Source organism: Cryptomeria japonica, chromosome 2 (assembly GCF_030272615.1).
Source record: "Cryptomeria japonica chromosome 2, Sugi_1.0, whole genome shotgun sequence".
NCBI classification, from domain to species: domain Eukaryota; kingdom Viridiplantae; phylum Streptophyta; class Pinopsida; order Cupressales; family Cupressaceae; genus Cryptomeria; species Cryptomeria japonica.
The window spans coordinates 69,215,113-69,236,335 of NC_081406.1; the positions used below are offsets into that span (position 1 = coordinate 69,215,113).

The window sequence follows — 21,223 nt, forward strand, 5'->3', positions numbered from 1 at the left end:
AGTTTCATTATAGCGTTTCTTCCAAAGCTGCCAAATAATCGTTGAATGACTTGAAAGTCTTTTTGATACATGACTAACTTCTAAAATAATCCAAGATGTCATTTAGGAGTGCACCTTTCACTCCGTGCAACCAACAAATATTGACAATGGGGCAATTGTGGAGAGTGTGGTTAGCAAATTCTTTTGCCAATTTGTATAACACACAATGTGAAAGGCCCAATAAGGATTCGCTTACGTAGGCAATCCATGGAAAGGCCTCAACCTTGGGAAGGGTCCACGGATTCCAACACAACTTTATTGGCCAATCAGGGCTCTCCTCTTAGATGTAGTTTACATCCGACTTTGATAGAGTACACCCCTAATTTTGATTCGGTCCACATTATTTTGTCTTCTTTTGCATTTACAAAGACCTTCCTCGAATCCAATTTTGCTTGTAGTTTCTTTTTGCATCTGATGGTGTATAGGTAGGCGTTCTAGGATTTTTTATTTCCCATTCTTGACCATTGGATGTATTATTGAGAATGAGATAGTTGATGACATTTGGGCCCCATTCTTTTGAAATTACTTCCATGTAAACTAATAAGAAAGTATTAGTGGGGTTGAGGTTGACTCAAGTCTCATACCACATTAAGGAATTGGGGACTAGAGAGAGTAAGTCTAAACACTCCCAAAAGATTCAATCAAAATAGTGTGTCAACAAAACCTATTAAGGATCGAATCTTGATAAGGGCAAGGCCTTAACATCATAAAAAATGCGGTAGAGATTGTGTTTGAAATGACTTCGATAAAATAGATATTCGTCAATCTTTAAATCTCAACTGAAAATTTTTCAATATAAGAGTAGTATTTCCATATCATAAAACAAAATGATCTTGTAAATAATACTAGCAATCGCGCCTTGGTGTGCAATGGGTATGCTGAAATAGTTCAATTAGGAATTTGTGTGGTCTAATTTTTTGTATACATTTGTGCAATACATGAATTGAATTGCTTGATTCAATATAAAAAATATATTAACATTAATTATAATATACCTCATTTTTTTCGGGAATGTGTTACTACGATCACATTACTTTGCCAACAATTACAAATACACGAAAAACGATGATGACAAAAGTAATGAACGCACGAGTCATGATGAATGGTGCAGATCACTTTGATCCTCCTACATCCTAAAATATTGTAAACCATTGATGATGAAAATCAGGTTGTCTCTTTGAAATAGAAAAAGGAAACAATTTATTTTTGCATATATTTGTGCAATACATAAGGTTAATAGGGAGAAAGAGAGAGATAAAGAGGGGTAAGGAGATGGAGATAGAGAGAAAATAGAGATGAAGATGAAGATGGAGAAGGAAATGGTTGTAAAGAGGAAAGAGAGAGGAGAGTGGGATAGAAATTGAAGAGATAAGTATGTAGATAGATCTAGAGATAAATATGTAGATAGAGAGAGGGAGAGATAAAAAGACAAAGATAAAGATATAGAGGTAGAAAAATAGAAAGATAAGAAGATAGAGATAGATGGAGAGATGGAAGAAGAAATATGGAGGGATAGAGCTATAGAGGCAATGTGATATAGATATAGTGGTCTAGGAAGAGGGGGAGAGAGGGAGAGAATCAGATAGAGAGATAGAGAGATATGGGCAAAGATAAAGATAGAGAGAGAAAGGGAGATAAAGAGTAAGTGATAAAGGTATATAGAGGAAGTGGGAGAGGGAGATAGAGATAGAGAAATGAGACAAGTAATAGACAAAGAGAGGTATAAGAGAGAGAGAGAGAGAGAGAGAGAGAGAGAGAGAGAGAGAGAGATGACGAAGGAGAAATAAGGTGTGTGTGTGGGTGTGTGTGTGTGTGTGTGTGTGTGAGAGAGAGAGAGAGAGGATATATATATATATATATATATATATATATATAGAGAGAGAGAGAGAGAGAGAGAGAGAGAGGTGTAAAAAGAGAGCGGGGGAGATTGAGTGTAAGAGAGAGAGAGAGAGAGAGAGAGAGAGAGAGGGATAATTGTATATTATAATATATTTATATGAATTAAATTTGTAATATATAAAAAATATATTAACATTAATTATAATAATTTTATATTTATATTTAAAAATTTTTATTACAAATTATTATATATAATACTAAATATAGCTAATATATTATGTATATTAAATATATTATATAGTATTTATGTTAATCTTTATGCATTAATTGGGATGACCCCACAACACATCAGTTATCTACGAGCCTCCTACATGGGAGGCCTTGGGTTCGAGTCCGCTCAAGGCCCATGTGTCCCACACACAGGCAATGGAGAGATAAGGTGATTCCTGAGCGTGGAAGACAAGACGACACAAGGAGATATAAGGGTTTCATTGCCAAGCAAATATGGGGATGAGGCCCCCAAAAAATGTAGTCTCACTGATTCATAGCTCCAATCAAAAGTGTTTCAGCTTCGACCCATTACCAAGCAAAAAAACAAATCTTTATACATTAATTTACTTATTTATAATATAATATATAATAATAATAATATAATTTATATATATTATATAAAATAATAAATATAATTATATTAATTTTTGGTAATTTCTAATATAAAATACAATATGTCATAGTACAATATATTTATAATATTTTATATAATTAAATTTAAAAAACTAAAACTATAGTTTTAATTAATATATTGAAAAACTTTTATCGATAAAAAAAATATATATATATTGAAAAAAAAACTAAAATTTTGTATAAGTATATTCTGATTATTTCTATATCATATATTATAATAATTAAATAAATTTTAACTTGTAAAAAATTTAAAATGTATAATTAAATTTTTTTTATTAAATTTATTATTTTAAAATTAAATTAAATTTATACATTATAATATAATAATTATTAAAATATTAAAAAATAAATGTAGATTTATCAACTATCTAACATATAGGATAATTATTTTAACTTTCAACGATGTAGCTGAGGACATTAAAGATTTCAATGTGCATAGATTAATTTCACTAAATTAATCTTATTATTTATTTATTTTTAATTAACATTAAGTATTTTTCTTAACATGTATATTCTCTACAATACAAATTTCAATGTGGCTAGATATTGTTGTTAGGGTAGAAATGACGGGGCCGCATTTTCATGAAAGTCTTCAGGGATAAAATACACTTGTTTAATTGGGTCTCTGTAAGAAACTCTCTTTTCATCTCAATAAATATTTTTGTATTGAAAGTATATGTTTATAAAATATAGGTTTCATAGGCGAGACAATTGTCAAATCGAAACGGACCTATCATTATTAATTGCAGTGTGTTATAAATGCACCGAAAAGACTTTGAAGCAACAACGAAGAACTGTCACGCAAATAGTAGCAAGGACGATGACGACGGAAAATAATGAAGGCAAAAAAATTCAAAACGATCTAATGACAAGCAACATTTCAATCGCCTTGCAGTCCTTGTCTATTGCAAGTAGTTGATGGCTGAAATCAAAACGATCTAATGACAAGCAACATTTCAATCGCCTTGCAGTCCTTGTCTATTGCAAGTAGTTGATGGCTGAAATCAAAACGTCTCTTTCAAATAAAGAGACGCCTTCGATATAATAAAATTCTCTATCAAAAACTATATTTATAATAAATAATAATAATGTAGTGTCCTAAAATTGTACCCTTTACAATTTTGACCGCATTTGGGGCCCTCACCTTAGCGTTTCTCATCCCTATGCCTAACTAGGACCCATTTATGCTTGTACCATGCAATAATGGCCTTTATATCAAATTTCACCTTGCTGGGACCCTTAATCCTAACCTAAAATAGGGTAGGACCAAGGAGTAGCACCTTGGTCCTCCCTAAATTGGGCCCTTCTAAAACCCATTTTAGCATTTCAAAAATGAGCGGGATCACCCTCTCCGTGTAGGCTCACGTCAAAAAATTAGCCAATTTTCCCAATGAGCAAGTATATAAAGAGGATTTCCCCTCTCATTTGAATATCTAAGATATCTAAAAGCACCCATATGACATCAAGCATTCAAACATTGAAGTATTCATCATCAAGCATTTCTAGTGGTCTTCAAGACCGCATATTCTTCATCCATCCATCGTGGAGCAACATTATACCATTCATTTGCAAGAATGTGTGTGTTAGGGTTTTGTCATGTTCATACCATTTCATACAACATATGTGATTACTTTCAAGAAGCAAAGCATCATTATCATTCATTGCAAATCTGAGATATATTGCAAATACTTGAAATAAATGATGGAAAGGTATTTCATTCAAGGTTAATTCCAAAACCAGGGTTTGACTTAGGCAAACTCATATTCCCAACCTATTTCCCCTTCTTTCTGTGTGCATGAAACAAGTATGGAGCTGCGATCTTTAAAATAAGCTTTGTTTGCAGAGACGAATCAACACTTTTCGACGTGCGAAAAAGTAGGAGGACCAAGGCGCCCACCTCCTCGATCCCGACATTTTTGGAGCGTCTTCAAGGATCAGATCCAAATGTGCATACACTGCTCAGATCCAGGTGCGTGTGAAAATTCCACGTCTGTAGCTCACTGTTTTCTCAATTTTATCTTCATTTTTCAGCACTTTACCTAATTTCAGCATTTCAATTTACAAAAAAGGAAATCAAAGTTAATTCAATCCATTTAGTATTCAGTCCTTATCTGATTTGTGACTGAATCTACCTTCTCTCTTTTGAATGTAATGATCTTAAATGAAAATATTCAGTGATTTTCATCTCTCCCCTAAATCAAATTTTTACATTACAAATACATATCTTAAAATAAAGAACTATTTTCTCACAATGATTAATGTTAAAAATTGTTTATTTATGCACCCAATAAAACTCCAATTATCTATAAACCAAAAAAATTCAAACAATTGGCCTACCATCTTGTTCATAAATGTATTGGATACTTCCCATTGGAGGCAATTTTTGGCACATTGGGAACATGATGGCAAAGGCACATCACTTTCACACAAACAAAACTCTTTAAAATTGTGCAAATTTCCTAACGTGCACACCTTTCAAACACCCTTAAATCTGCAAACCGCGCACCAAAGGAGGACCGTTTGTCTCCTTTACTTATTGGTTTTAAGTTATCTAGAACATGTACGAAACTCTAATTTATGATTACTTGTCAAGGCACACACGTGACTTTGGGATTATTTAAGCATGTGTAGTTAGGTTTAAGGGACGTGAAGAACGAAACAAAGTTATTATGGTCAATGAGATACTTTAAAATGCATATATTATATTTGAATAGTATTTTGTTTAATAATTCAAAAGTTAAAAATATTTTTTATTTTGATTGTTGAGTTAAATAATGTTTAAGAACTGTTGAACATATCATTATAAATTTAGTTGTGAATGTGAGTATTAATATATTATGTCATAGGTCTTATGAAATTATATTGTAAACAATACAAAATCTAGGTTCATTTGTCGTGCTCATAGATTATTATTGGATTGTTTAAGATGGAATGGTAACTAAAAAAACGCTTTGTTTAGGTATCATAAGTTTTTGAGTGGTTGGTTTGATGTGTCTTGTTTTTGCTTTAGCAAAAAATTAATTAGAGGTTGTTGAGGTTTAGCTAATCTACTTTTGTTTATTATTCAACAATTTATTAGACAGGGATGTATATTGGCTCCTTTTCTCTATGTGCTTGCAGTTGATGCTCTTGGTTTCTTTTTCTGGCATACTCATTCTTATCAATTGATCCATGCAATCTCCTTTCTAGATGTCTCCCATGTGATCAATTCTTATTTGTTGATAATAGTTTTCTCGTTTTCCCCTAAACGCTAAAAATTTCTAAGCCTATAGAAGTGCTTAGTCTTTTTTACTCGATCTCCCACTCATAACTTTACATGCGTGACTACTTTATGGCTTTACTCTTCCCTCCTTAAAACAAGATTCCTAAGCAATAGAAACTCATCAAGATTGTTTTTAATGTTTACAATGGCAGCGAGAGTTAATCCCTAAGAGATATAGTGTTCACATATTATGTGATTAGTGCACAAAAACACATAACCAAGAACTACTTTTAATTATAATAAAATTAGGCTAGCAATATATTAAAACATCCAACCTCTATTTCACGTCTTTGATATTAGAAACTCAAAAATTATTAAAAGAAGATGTCCTTAAATATTTAAATTATTGTAAATAATATTTGATATCTAATAAAGTTTGTGAAAATAAAATAAAATTCAATAGCTAAAAGGTAATCCAATAGCTAAAAGGTTGTAGCTCAAATGATTAAGCACAATTGGTGAGGGTAATGGTATGTGAGAAAAAGGTCATCCATCAAAGTGCAAACCTCTAGAGGCACATTCAAATCAGGTTCGACACATGGAGTGCCTTTGATGAACTGAATCCCCTACACATGGTTGCTTAGCTGAAAGCAACTTCTAGTTTAAATGTATGCTTACTCAAATTGTTATAATCCATTATACAAAGATAGAGATATTGACATCTATGTAATCTGACTTGTTTCCATTAAAAAAAGTGTGATTAAGATATAAAAGAAAATACAAGAGCAAGGAAAGAAAAACAAAATCCAAGTAAGTTTATTGATGAAGTAAATGTTACCAAGAGAAATGCAAAAACTTTGGAGCAATCACCCAAATGTGAAGGAGGCACAAGAACTTTTGAAAGGGGAAAAGCAAAGAAAAACCCCTTGTGTTATTATAAATGAGGAAATGCCTAAAATGTGTGTGTGTGTGTGTGTGTGTGTGTGTGTGTGTGTGTGTGTGTGAGAGAGAGAGAGAGAGAGAGAGAGAGAGAGGGGCTCTTTACAATAATGTCATTAAGAAGAAATGAAAGAGGAGGCATCTCTTAAATAGAGATGAGGAGAGGAGTTACAAAGTAACTCCCAAATCTATGAATGTCACCATTCATAAAATGTGTGTGCCATGTGTCCACATCCTCTTAAGGAGGAAATTTAATATTCCTTAATAAAAGAAAATAAAAGAAATGACTTGTCCTCACACATGTACTAGAAGACAAATTACATGTAAGGATTCCAAAGGAATATCTTAAACTAAATACAAATAAACCTAAGCCAAGTAAAGATTAAATATTCTAACAAGATAAAAAGCCAATTGCAACCCGAATGGGTGGCATAATTGACTAAGTACTTTAGGTTCGTCCGATATATGTCCCAAAATCGATTCCCTCCGTCTCGATTAGCTTTATTATAAGCTCATTCAGATCGACATCTTTAAAAGATTATAAAAAAGTTTGACCTTTCAAAGAGCTAAAGCTTCCAAATCGCACAACTAACCTACCAATTCCTCAAATATAAAAAAATAAATATATAAAAAACCCATCCAATTGGTTATTTTGGAATCCCTATAGGTACCTCGCTGCAAACAAATCATGTAAACAAAAGAGAAAAGCTATTTTTTGTTTTTATTTGTCTCTATTGCCCGCGAACCTTCAGATGCTCCTCCATTAACATATCAGCCTCATGCATCCGCATGGAAGTATGGACAAAACCTTATCCTCCATGGTCAACAAGAGTCCGACAACCTCACATGTCTGTAATTTAAACAAATCATCATTTGCTTATATATAAAGGAGAGAGGCTAGCGCAGAGAGATAGCTTCATTCACCACAATGGCTCATCTAGCAGCATTCTTGGTATTTATTTGCAGCCTTTGTGTTGTGGGCTATTGTCAGCAAGTTGGTTATGGGTATCGTCTTGTCTATATCAGTGATGAGCCTGATGGGAGCTTGATTGGAAGCTTGGAACTCATACAAAAGACTGATACATACGGGCCTGATATTCCTCATCTTAAACTTTATGTCAAGTATGGTTTGTGTTTTGTTGCTGCTACATTACTTGTTTTCTTTCATTGCAGATGTCTTTTGGATTTCATCTTTATCTCATGAATATGAGCGTTTCATGTGATTTTAGATTATTTTGTTTTTCGGTGTTGGGGGATTTGGCTTGTCTTCTGTATGCTCTGCTGAACTTTATTGAGGATATGATTCTTTGGGTTTTTGTTTGAAGATACTAACCGTGCTATGGATTAGGTTTGTTCTGTTAAGCATTGGTCTATAATGCTTCTTATTCCTCTTTGAAAATGTGCATCATATGAAATTTTGCAGAAATATATTTTGATTTGCTATGCATTCTGGCATCTTTAATTTAGTTATGCCAATTAAGACTAATATGCTGCGTGATGGTATCAAGATGTAATTCGTTTCATAGATCCAGGACTCCCCAGGACTCGTCGAGTGATCCTAGCCGAGTCTCAGGGACCTGTGACTTTCCAGGACTCGCTTTAGGCAAAAATCACTAAAAATTGGTTTTTTTGTTGAGTTTTTGTCGAGTTTTTGCCTCATTTCTATGATTCGTTATTTAAAATCAGAGATGTCAATATCTATGTACTCGGATTGTTTGCTGTGATAGTTTCCAGATGTAATTCATCATATAAAAATAGAGATGTCAACATCTATGTAATCAAATTCTTTCCATATTTTTTTTACTATTGACTGTTCAACTATTGAAGAATGTGATGCAGAGTGACTAAGATGTACCAGCATAATCTCCTTATTGTGATTATTGTTATTCAATCAGTATATTGATGAATCCGCATTTTGCACACGGTTGAAGTGTTACTTGTCTCGAGTCTTCTCTGCTTCTTAACTGAAATGTGTTTTTTTTTCATCTTTTGAGTTGGGCAAGGGACTGATGAAGTGAGATTCCAATGCAGGCATGAGACACAGGACAGGGTGAGAGTTCATATAACAGATGCAGAGAAGAAGAGATGGGAAGTTCCTTATGACCTGCTTCCTAGATCACAAGTACCTGCTCTAGAAGTAAGCCAGACTTCCAAAACAGCCAACCCAGTGTTTGAATTCTCTGAATTCTCAGGCAATGAGTTGATCTTCTCCTGCACAGCTAATCCATTTGGATTTGCTATCAAGCGCAAATCCAATGGAGAGGTCCTGTTCAACTCCTCTTATGGCAGCTTGGTTTTCAAGGATCAGTATCTGGAAATCAGCACAATCCTTCCCACATCAGCTTCACTGTATGGGCTTGGAGAGAACACACAGCCCAATGGGGTTAAGATCCTTCCCAATGAACCTTATACTCTTTATACAACTGACATTGCTGCTTTTAATTTAAACACGGATTTGTATGGCTCCCATCCTTTTTACATGGATTTGAGAAGGGGAGGTTTGGCTCATGGAGCTCTACTGTTGAACAGCAATGGGATGGAAGTTCTTTATACTGGCAGTAAGCTAACATACAAGGTTATTGGGGGTTTGCTGGACTTCTATTTCTTTGCAGGTTCTTCTCCATTAGAGGTGGTTCAGCAGTATACTGAGCTCGTAGGACGTCCAGCTGCAATGCCCTATTGGGCTTTTGGTATGTCCGTACATTCCCTGCTCTGCATTTTTTTTTTTTTGGGCATTGCTTTGTATTGTTTATTGGGTTTCAAATGTTTTACAGAGCCTGCTAATCATTTAGAATAATTTAAGTATGACTGACTGAGCTTTGTTGGTTTTCTACTTAAGTTTCTGTACTTTGGAATATAGTAATTGTTGAGTATTTTATAGGTAGATTCCTTGTTTTGGGAGCTCTCGTTAGGTTTGTTGGATTTATTTGTTTTCTTTAAGATTTCAAGTGGGGTACGGAGATAAGATCCTCCTTGGCTTGAGGCTTGCAGATTTGTTTAGAATAAAGAATGAAATCCAAAGTTTCTAGTATCGAGATTTTTGGAACGTATTAGATGAAAGTTGTATGTTACTTTTCTGTTCAGATTTATTAAAAATAAATTATCAAAATATTTTATTGGGTAAAATCTGTATTCAGATCATAAATAAACAGATTCCCTCATGTAGCTGTTTAATATTATTTATTTATTTTAAATGATAAAAATAATAGTTCTTCTGTTTAAGATTTTTAATTTAAATTTTTGTTAAAGTTTTTATATCAAATTTATATATTTGTTTTTGCTCTTTAATAAGGGGTTTTTAGATTCGAAATTTCTTCATCTAAGAATCAAAGACTGATGACTATCTATTCTGTCAAGGTCACCCTCATCTTTTATGATATTGGAACCTTACATTCAATTCTTAATATGCTTATTCAAAATCTTTGACCTTCACCAACAAACTAAAAATTTATCAACTTGTAACTTGAAACTCCATCAAACTACATAAAATATCAAATTCATTTTTATCGTGGTCCGCATTAGAGAAAGCTAACATTTAGCTTAGGAGGATTATATTGATTGGGGGATTTTAATTTTGCAAAAAATTAGCATTGTTTCACAAGGACGCATCCCCCCTCCCCTGCCCCCAAAGAACCTTGCCTCCCCAAGTAGGTGGACATTTCCAAGACTTGGGGGCTTGTGGGCAACGTCCCTGACAGGACGACCACATCTCACACGTTGCCCCCACAGAATGACCACATCTGTCACCTCCACCAAGAACACTGCTAGGTCGCTTGCTATATGACACATACCATTACATATTGATTACAACCTTTAACTTTGTGAAAACTAGTTTGCCTTTCTTGAGGCACTCGTAAAGATGTTATAATATTGCAGATCTTGCCTTAAAGATTTCAATTCACCTCAATTTGTATATCAATACCTCCCCTTCACCACCACTCTGCACTGTACCCACCATTCCCAAAATTTAAACCCTTGGTCCTCCTATCCCCAAAACCTGTCCCACATCCCCCAGAAAATACATCTAGTCAAAATGGATTCAAAGATATTATTATATTGTAAAAGTTATTATTTGGATTTATGTTCAAACTGTCCTATTAATATTCCATTTCCCTAATAGCATGCTCCTTGCAGGGGCTTCTTGAATTCTTTTGTTTCATATGATCTCATTGCAGTAATTCTTTAGAAAGACCAATTCAGCCATCCCAACTATTTAGTACACTGAAATTAGTTTATGGATTTTATTTGGAAAAAAATTAGTGGTCATGGACAATTTTTTTGTTTTAGTTCATAATAGAAAGAAGATTATATAGATATAGATGGTATTTGTCTATTATAATATTACAAGAGAACATATATCTAAACTAAAAATTGTCTTTTGGACAAGTTGTTATAAGTAATGAATCTATTGTGTGAAAGTCATCTAATAATCAAAACTAAAACAATCACATTTACAATTGATTTGAACCTTATTGAACAACATAATCAAAGAATATATCACCATCTTCAACAATTGTATTTATCCAATTTCGATAAACATCCTAAAATCTAACTACAGTACCTACACCACCCCTTGCATAGACCCCCTAAACAAAACCTATTTTAGAAATTATTCCCATGTATAATTAAAAGGCTTTTACTTATTTTTTACTTATTTTTCTGTATCGGCAATGTAGACACATTTGAATTTCATGGGTCTATAACTTTGACAATCACCATTTAACCACAACTTTGTTGAATAAAGCTTAATGTTGGTATACTTTTAATTATGTTACATTATGACTAAATGAGTACATGGTTGTTTGCAGGTTTTCATCAATGTAGATGGGGGTACAAGAATGTTTCCGATGTAGAAAATGTGGTGAACAATTACAATATATCAAAAATTCCTCTGGATGTTATATGGAATGATGACGACCACATGGATGGAGCCAAAGACTTTACTCTTGATCCTATAAACTACCCTGAAGATAAGCTACGCCCTTTCCTTGATCGAATTCATGCAAATGGTCTTCATTACATTGTCCTCATCGATCCAGGTATGTCATCCATCATCCATAACCCATATCATGAAAAAAATAAAAATCAAACAGAATTCAATCACCAAAATTTGAACCAGCATTTGGGCAAATAACCATCATTTGAGCAAATTTAATTTTCTGTCTGTTTTTGCTACAGGTATCAGTGTAAATGAAAGCTATGGTACCTTTCAGCGTGGAATGGCTGCAGATGCGTTTATAAAGTATGAAGGACAACCTTACCTGGGTCAAGTATGGCCGGGTGCCGTCTATTTTCCAGACTTCCTCAACCCTAAAACAGTTTCTTTTTGGGCAGACGAAATCTCCCGCTTCCACAAAATGGTTCCTGTGGATGGCCTCTGGATCGACATGAACGAGGTCTCCAACTTCTGTACCGGAAAATGCACCATCGCAAAGAACCGCCAATGCCCGGGCATCAAAGACTGGATGTGCTGCCTGGACTGCATCAACATCACAAACACACGCTGGGATGAACCCCCTTACAAAATCAATTGCTCGGGAAAAAGTGCTTCATTGGGCTATAATACCCTTGCCGCCAGCTCTGTTCACTACAATGGCGTCCTAGAATATGATGCCCACGGCCTCTTTGGTTTCTCACAGACCATCGCCACACATTCTGCCCTCAAGAACCTGCTCAACAAGCGCCCCTTTGTGCTTACTCGATCCACCTTTGTGGGCTCAGGGTCGTATGGGGCTCATTGGACAGGCGACAACAAGGCCTCATGGGAGGATCTTGGGTATTCAATCTCCACGATCCTGAACTTTGGGATGTTTGGGATGCCAATGGTGGGTTCAGATATTTGTGGGTTTTATCCAGACGCCAATAATGGCACTAATGAGGAGCTCTGTGGGCGTTGGATTCAATTGGGGGCGTTTTACCCTTTCAGCAGAACTCATTCCAATCGGATTAGCAAGCGGCAAGAGCTTTACAGATGGGATTCTGTTGCCAAATCGGCTCGCAAGGCTCTGGGCTTGCGCTACCGCCTTTTGCCCTATTTTTACACTCTGGGCTATGACGCCCATGTGACCGGGGCTCCTATTGCCCGACCCTTGTTTTTCTCTTTCCCAGAGGACGAAACTACATATGGTATAGGTACTCAGATGTTGGTGGGACCTGGGGTGCTTTTATCCCCTGTGTTGCACAATTTGACTACCAAGGTGAATGCCTATTTCCCCAAGGGAAGTTGGTATAGCTTGAATGATATGTCCCAGGCCTTGATGTCCAAGGGAGAATATATTACACTGGATGCTCCTATAGATACCATTAATGTTCATGTTTATGAGGGGTTGATTTTGCCAATGCAACAAGGTGGGTATACTACTAGGGAGGCTAGGAAGACTCCTTTCACTTTGGTGGTTGCATTTCCATTAGGATTTGAGTCAAGTGGTGGAAATGCGCAAGGGGATTTGTATCTTGATGGAGGTGAGGATTTGGATATGAAGTTGGAAGATGGAAAGTCTACTTATGTGAAGTTGTATGGTGAATCTGATGGGAAGAAAGTTAGAGTTTGGACAGAGGTGCAGATGGGGCAATTTGCTTTGGACGAAGAGTGGATTGTGGATAAGATCATCGTGTTGGGACATTCTTCTTCAACTCATTCTTCTCCATCAGTTTTTGAGCTGAATGGAGAGATTTATTCTTCTTCAACATTTGGATTTACTTATTCCTCATTACCTTCAAGTAAAAATGATGACAACCATGTCGGAAATAGTGCTCTAGAATTGAGTGGATTAGCTCTTCCTATAGGAAAAGACTTTGATTTGTCATGGACTATTACAACTAGTAACAACTAGACTCTCATTTGGTAAGACATGAACTTGCTAAGTGATACCACTCACTAATACATCACAATGTAATAGCTTGAAAGTTGTCATTGATGTGAGATTGTAGTTTGCATCCCATCATTCCTTATCATAGGAATAAGTCAATATCTTTTGTTCTTAAATATTGTCAATAAATTTAAAATGCACAAATGTTTGTTAAAGTTTGGAAAAAGGTTCAAAATGCTTTAGAGGAAGTGTAGGTTGTGGAGAAACTTTTGGTGTTGAGATATTCCTCTTCTATCAACTCTTCTTGGTCAGTTTTTAAGCTCAATGGGTAGCTTTATTCTTCACCATCCTTTAGACTTACTCATTCCTCTTCACTTTCAAGTTAAAAAGGTGGTAACCATGTTGAAAACAATCCATTGGAGTTGAGTGGATTAGCTCTTCCTATAGGGAAAGACTTTTATTTGTCATGTATTCTTGTTCCTAGTAGCAACTAATCCTTATTACATTAACTTATTAATTACTCTTATTAATACATTCACAATGTAATGACTTGAAAGTTATTGCCAGTTTTTTACAAGTACTTATAGCCATATATGAGATTGTAATGTTGCATCCAATATTTCCTCATTATACCTGTAGGTCAAATCTTTATTTCTCTAAAGTTATTAATGAGTTTTAAATGCATATTTGTGTTTATTTCCCCAAAAATACCAATTTATTGAATATTCTTTACTTGAGATGTGTGCTTCTACAATTTAAACTAATAAGTATGCATATCATTTTGGGTATGAATTAAAAACAAATGGGGTATAGTCTTGAAATTTGTTGTTCAATTGTTATAAAATATAAACAAAAATAAATATGGTAAATGCTTGAAAATTATCATTAAAGTACTATATAAAATATAAATGAGTGCTACTATAATGCAATTAGAGTCATTGCCTATAAACTATAGAGTCATTTTGTGGGAAAACAATCGTTTAGATTAAATTAGAAACTATCGTCTATTATTTTAGTGATTCTAAGGTGTCAATGAAAGTGTTATAGGAGTGGCTGATGATATTCTTCCTTTAGAACAAAAAATTATATGATTTAGAGAGCTTCTCATAAACTTGTGGTAAATTGACAATGTCTTTATAATCCTAAATTTGGAGATTAAATTTAAAAGCAAATAATGGTTTCATAATGATCATCTTGTGTATTTAAGTATTGGCTAAATGATATGTAAATGTCAATATTTATGAGGAGTCTAGGGATTAGATCTAATATATTGATTTGCTCTATCTAGTGTTGTCTTTGTGATTCCACAACAAATAACAATCTTATAAATAAATAGTTATGACTAAGAGAAATTAAAATTGATGAATGTTAATGAGTGTCTCACCTTTTGTTTCCTAATAAAAAGATTAAAGTTCTTCATGTTGTCTATTGAGTTCAAAAATATGCCTTATATAGAGTTCGTAGAAAGAGGGAAGTCATCACTATGTTGATGATAAAAAGAATGTTCTTTTAGATATATTACTAGGGTTCTAGTAATATATATATAAAGTCATTGCATCAACAACTTAGAGAGTTAGAAAATAGGAATGCTCAAAATAATGTACAACATATAATAAAATATAGTATTTAGAGTATAACCCAACCATATATCATGTAACATAAACAAATAACATGAAAGAAGTTATAGGGTAGTTTTGTAACTTCTTGATTTTCCACACTAGCACTTAGTGGAGCTAACTTTGAAGATCAAAATTTGAACTATATATACCATTGCTAGAGACATTAACATGTTGCTTGTAATGCCTGATAATTATTAATATGTAATATAATTGATTAGGGTTTTGTGGGTATTTTAAAAAAATGTGGTATGGAAGCAAATGTGGTTCTCTACTTTGCATGTGGTTGCATGTACTTTAATGGAATTGCATGTTTCTTGGATGATGTTTGGATGGACTTGCATGTTATTTGTATCAGGTATTTGGTATATGAATGTGACTTATTTAACCATTGTAATTTGATTCAAAATTTTAGGTTGACATTTTTCTATTTTAGTTTCCCTGTTATTTTAAAGGAATATTCAACCTTAAAATAAATTAGGAAATCATTCATTTATTTACCATATGCTTGCATTATGTAAACTAAGAAAACAATTATTTTATTTTATGTTAACTCAGAATTTAGGTTGTAGAGAGATGTAGGGCCCATAGGTCATTGAAGAACATCAACTACCATGCCATGTTTATGAGAAGCACTTAAACCTAAAGAGATATATGGATAGATGATTTGTTTGTTTAGACCAAGTGTTTGAGCTTACTCTAGATTAAGAATAGTTGACAACCCATTTTCACGTTGGGTTATGAATGATATTACATATATACATTTAAATATAGTGGACTTCAAATGATAGATAAAATTTCATGTCGATACAATTTTTTTACTAGTACTAATTTGTTTTAGAGCAAATGTTTTCTTCATATGTGATGATAGATGTTATATATATTTGGAAAACAATGAGAAATTATAAATCAAAATAAATTAAAAAAAGCCAACCAAATCTTCTTTTTTTTTGTTGGTAATTTTTGAGCTTTTATTGATATAAAAGGAAATAGGGTTTACATTACATATACTTGGGTTATTCGTCTTCCAAAATGGCCCATAACCTCAAATACAAACTACTGCTATCTGAATTTTTACAAAATTGCTTCGACAAACTTCACATAGCAAACATTCTACATACTACTAACCCCTTCAAGGAGATATGACATAATCGACAAACACTATCCCCACTATTTTTAGCAGAATAAAAAACATTCACTACCAAAATGGTTTCCAATGGGATTTACAAAAAACAACCCGAAAAGGACCAGATATTACTTCTATGACCACCTAGATTCAGCATTGTTGCTTTCTGAAGATTGCATGTTTACTATTCACAGTCGATTAGCCAAAATTAGGACACCAGACTCCATCAATGGATACGTTCCACCTCACCTGGTCGAGATCTAACGTTGCGCCTCCTCCTAGGAAAGGTAGTCGGAACCCAAGGCCTTTGGCTCCCACCAGTCACCCGATAATCCCTTATTGTCGCCTTTAAAGAGTTTCATTCTGCATAAATGTGGTTCAAATAGAGTTGTTGATTAACCATATTTGGCCAATGCACAAAAGGAACAAAACCTAGCTCCTCCATTGCTTTCTAGCTTTCAAAACACTCTCCATAATCAAACCCATATCCTAGATAAGCCCATTCCAGGATAGAATCAATACCAACTCTCAAATCCTGCTCAAAAAGGGAATTCATACCAGCAAATTTCACCTTCATCATTGCCTAACTCAAGACCCCACACCATGATCATCACTGCAATATCTAAATTCACTTTCCACCAATGGGTTGCATGTTGAAAGAAATAACCAAGTGTCTTCTACACTACATTCACCACGACATCAAATGGGCATTTGAGGAGAAACTTGAGCGTGCGATTTTCCACCGGCCCATAGAGAACCTTATGTTGCTTTCGGGTTTTGGAAGTGAATGTGGCCTCCATCTTTCAAAACCAACCTGCACCTGCACATAAACACAGAAACAAAACAAAAAGGGACTTTGTTGAATGTCTACCATCTTAGCTTCTTTAAAAAGAAGGCCAACTCATGTGAATTGTCACTCACACAAAAACCCAGAGCACCAGGTTATAAATGTGCTTTGCTTGAGCCATCAAATCACCTCCTTCGTGCAAATTATAATTAAGCTCGTTGAGGTTACTTGAATGTTCGAAGGCCAGTGTCATCAGCTTACTTCATCACCGCCACTAACATCATTAAAGGCAACTATCCACACTTCACCCGCATTTACAAAGATTAATGCCCATTTTGACAAAGTGTTTGTCACTTGATTTCCTACTCTTTTGAAATGAGTGATTTTAAAATCTTCGAAACCATTCAATTCATCATTTAAATTATGTCGCCTTTTCCACAACATAACCTCTGACACGCCTCGTCCTACGCACCACCTTTCCTCATGATGAGAATTTGACCTCTTGGGTTACATACCTGTATATTAGGTCATCATTGTTTATCATGCTTCATCCAATGATAACTCACCATCAAAATCTTCAAATCTTATTTCTTCCACTTGATTAAAAGACAATGCCCACTTAGATAATTTATCAGCCACCTTATTACCCTCCCTCCTGACATGATTGACCACAACATCTTCGAATGAATTCAATTCCTTTATTATTAAAGATAAGTAGTTATGCAGATGTCAAGCCTTAATTTCTCCATTTTTGATAGCTTGGATTATGATTAGTGAATCACCCTCCAAATGTAATTTTTTAACTCCATGGCTTTGAGCACATCGGATTGCAAGCAAAGCTGCAAATGCTTATGCTTCATTATTAGTCCCCTTCCTAATTCATTGAGTCCCTAACTTCACCATGTCGCCATAGTGGTCTCTTAGCACGACACCCACACCAGACAACCCCATACTGTATTGAGCAGCTCCATCAAAATTTTCTATGATCCATCCCTTTTGAGGTGGAGACTACTCTATGGATGGGTCTCCCTTATTCTTCTAATTTTTATTATTCCAAGCCCCATGTCTTATTTTGATATTTGGCCATAGTTTTTGAATCCTCTTGTCCTCAAGAGTGTATGGGGCATTCATGGATTCCATTTGGGATGTTGTTGCCCCTAAAGCCTCTTTGATTGCCTGATTTATTCTACTCACAATCCTCCTCTCATCTTCTTTCTTATCTTGAAAAATCCTTCGATTTCTTTCCTTCCAAATTTCCCATATAACTAGGGATGGGCTAATGTTCCATATGCTTGAAAGAGTAGACCTCCTATTTTGTCTTGGCCAACTTTCAAAAACTTCTATAATGGATTGATGTAAAGGGCCATGCCAATTTAACATTCCCTTTATGCTTAACCAGTAGCTTGTTAGATATTTGGTTAATCCCAAAGACACTGAGAGGGGGAGGGGGGTGAATCAGTGTCTGATCGGTAAATGAAAGATTTAAACTTATTTGCAACTTTATAACTGAAATTAATATACCAGTAAGCAAATAATAATGCAGTAAAGAGAAACAAAAGAATAAGCATCAATGCACACCATAACACAGATATTTTTGGCGAGAAAACCCGGTAAAGGAAAAACCTCGGTGGGATTTATGACCCACAATATTTACTCACTGGCCAATATGAATAAATATTACTCAGTACAATAGGGGCTTGCACATGTAGGAAGGCCAATTGCCTAGAGTTCACTGCTCAACACAAAATGGAGTCCCACTGACTACACAATTGGATGGTTAAATCCAATAACAATGTACTGATTCAAAATAGCATCTGCAATGCTGGATTCAGTACCGGTTTAAGCTCTGTCTGATACCTCAGCCAAAACCTTGCTGGTAAATAGTCTTCACTTTGCTCTGCTTCTTATTCACTCTTAAAATAAATACATCAAAGTGCATATACAATTATCTAATATCATACATACATTACCTACTTTACATACAACTACTCACAAAATGACCTACAAGATCTCATACATATATGAGTCTTTACAATACATCATGTCGGTCATACAATTACAATTTACATTACATAAACAATATTATTGCCAAGTCGGCTTTGGATGCCAGTATGATCTATTGCCGATGTAAAATGGATGCTGGTGTGAATAAACCTTGTAGCATATGTCAGTGCCGGTAAGTGAAGTCTATTGCCAGTATAACCTGTGAACCATGTTGAACCTTGTTGAACCTAGTTGAACCTAGTTGCCATCAATGACAACATCTACCATTCTCATCTGAGTGTATAATGCCAACACAACTTTGTGTTACTTACATTGTAATAAAAGATGATCAAGATGTTCTTATGCTTCCCCACACATTACACACTTTGTGGGCCCTACAAACCCCAATCGTTTCCTTCTTTCACCAAGAAGGATCCTCCCTTTAATAGCCAACCATGCAAAAGCTCCTACTTTGGGGAGGCAATGTTTGTGCTAGAGAAAGTCATATATTCTTGTGCAGTCCTGTTAGTGAACAAATTTGTCCTTCTAAAATAACTATACAAATGAACTCAAAATGCCCAGAATGAAGGACAAAAAGAACTAACAGTTGGATATATTATCATTGAAGTGATAATCTTCCTCTGAATTGAGAGGTACAACTCCCTCTTAGAAGATTTACAAGGAATTAAATTGTTGATATGCTTTTAACCAGAAAGCAATAAAGGAAAATAACATTCATCCATAGCTATGAAAATGAATGCCAAAGATTTACAAAACAAATATAAATGAAGACCATTAAATCAAAGTTTAATTGTTTGCACTTATGGATAACATTTGGACTAAAAACTAACAGAGAATGTTGTTGCTCCAATATGGCTTACTTTCAAGTACACAGTCTTGTAATAAATCCACATACACAATCAATTATAGCAGAAAAGACATTAATAAACAACTGCAAAGGCTCAAAGTCCAGCTACAGTCATGAGAAAAATATCAACAACACAAAGATTGAAGATATCATCTGCATTCTATTCGTGTCTGAAAATAAACTCAAAGATTGATATTTTCTGTACAAAACATTGCTTAGAAAAGCTTCAACTCCTCCCTTACAAATAAAAATCTACTCCCCTTAACCCACAGGCTGCTGGAAGAAAAGAAAAGAAGAATAACCCCGCCTCCCTCAATCCTTTGGCAATAAATAGCTACATGAGATCTTTATTCAGTTTTATAACTGAATCTTGAAAAACCTTTTAACTTATGCATTTCACTTTCCCCATTACTCTTATTTATAGCATCAAATATTTATAAACATTAGAAATATAATTATCTAAAGTTTATAAGAATATTTGGACAGGTGGCACTTGAATATTTTATCCCAAAATGAAAATATTCTTTATGTTGGGCAGACTGAAAATATTTGTGATAGTCAAAATTTGTCTCGGTGCAGGGCCCGTAACTTTTGTTTTCATTGTTGGATCTTTTTAAATTTTGGATATGTTGTTCATAACCTAGTTTTCTGCATTCTGACTGGAGAGATTTCAAAAATAATGTCCGAGTAAAAATATATGTGCTACTGTGTGCGGGTCTATATGACTATCATAAAATCAGACTTGTCAAAATAATGTTCTGAGTGATTTTCACGTCTTCTGCTCTCAAACACACTGATTTCTTTGAAATTATAATCGACCTTCTATAGATTCTGATAATTATAGATATAGCCGAGATGAACAATGATAATTCATATGGGATTTAAATCCATATGAAGTATTTGAGTTGTCTTATCGTGACAACTTTTGAACTTGGCCCTATCGAACCATCTGTACCTGGGGAACAGTTGAACTGCTTGAGCTTTGAACCTGCAGAGCTTGAACCTTGAACCTTGAACCTAAGAGGTTCAAAAACACAAACTGCACCCATATGCTTCATTGATTGCTTTGCCTTTCCATTTTGGTTGCGCGTTGAACCTTTGAATTTCATTGAACATTTTGAACATCACTGAACTGTTTGAACTAGGTTCAAACGGTTCACAGTCCGGAGAAAGAGTATATGAAACATCATCCACGACTATGAAATAGAGCTGTTGCAAAATACTTGATATGAATGTTAGCTTGAAAATGTCTTAGACACAACTTAGAACCCGCGGTACCTAAATGAACACTATGAACTCTTTTCAAGATGGTTCGAGGGGTTCATGAGGTT

At 34.6% G+C, this 21,223-nt stretch overlaps 1 protein-coding gene across 1 annotated transcript; it reads left to right on the plus strand.

Annotated features, from left to right (window-relative positions):
• Positions 1–7,592: 7,592 nt before the first annotated feature.
• Positions 7,593–13,929, plus strand: LOC131050585 (alpha-xylosidase 1). Its single transcript, XM_057984783.2, has 4 exons — positions 7,593–7,825; positions 8,735–9,393; positions 11,512–11,742; positions 11,882–13,929. The coding sequence occupies exons 1-4, from the start codon at positions 7,632–7,634 to the stop codon at positions 13,534–13,536; spliced, it is 2,739 nt and encodes a 912-aa protein (XP_057840766.2). The 5' UTR covers positions 7,593–7,631; the 3' UTR covers positions 13,537–13,929.
• Positions 13,930–21,223: the final 7,294 nt, after the last annotated feature.

What these genes read in the sequence shown, in the direction of transcription:
- LOC131050585 (XM_057984783.2), top strand. Translation starts at nt 7,632, where the DNA reads ATGGCTCATCTAGCAGCATTCTTGGTATTTATTTGCAGCCTTTGTGTT. An exon ending in CATCTTAAACTTTATGTCAA is followed by an intron (nt 7,826 to 8,734) that starts GTATGGTTTGTG and finishes ATTCCAATGCAG; the next exon opens with GCATGAGACACAGGACAGGG. An exon ending in CATTGTCCTCATCGATCCAG is followed by an intron (nt 11,743 to 11,881) that starts GTATGTCATCCA and finishes TTTTTGCTACAG; the next exon opens with GTATCAGTGTAAATGAAAGC.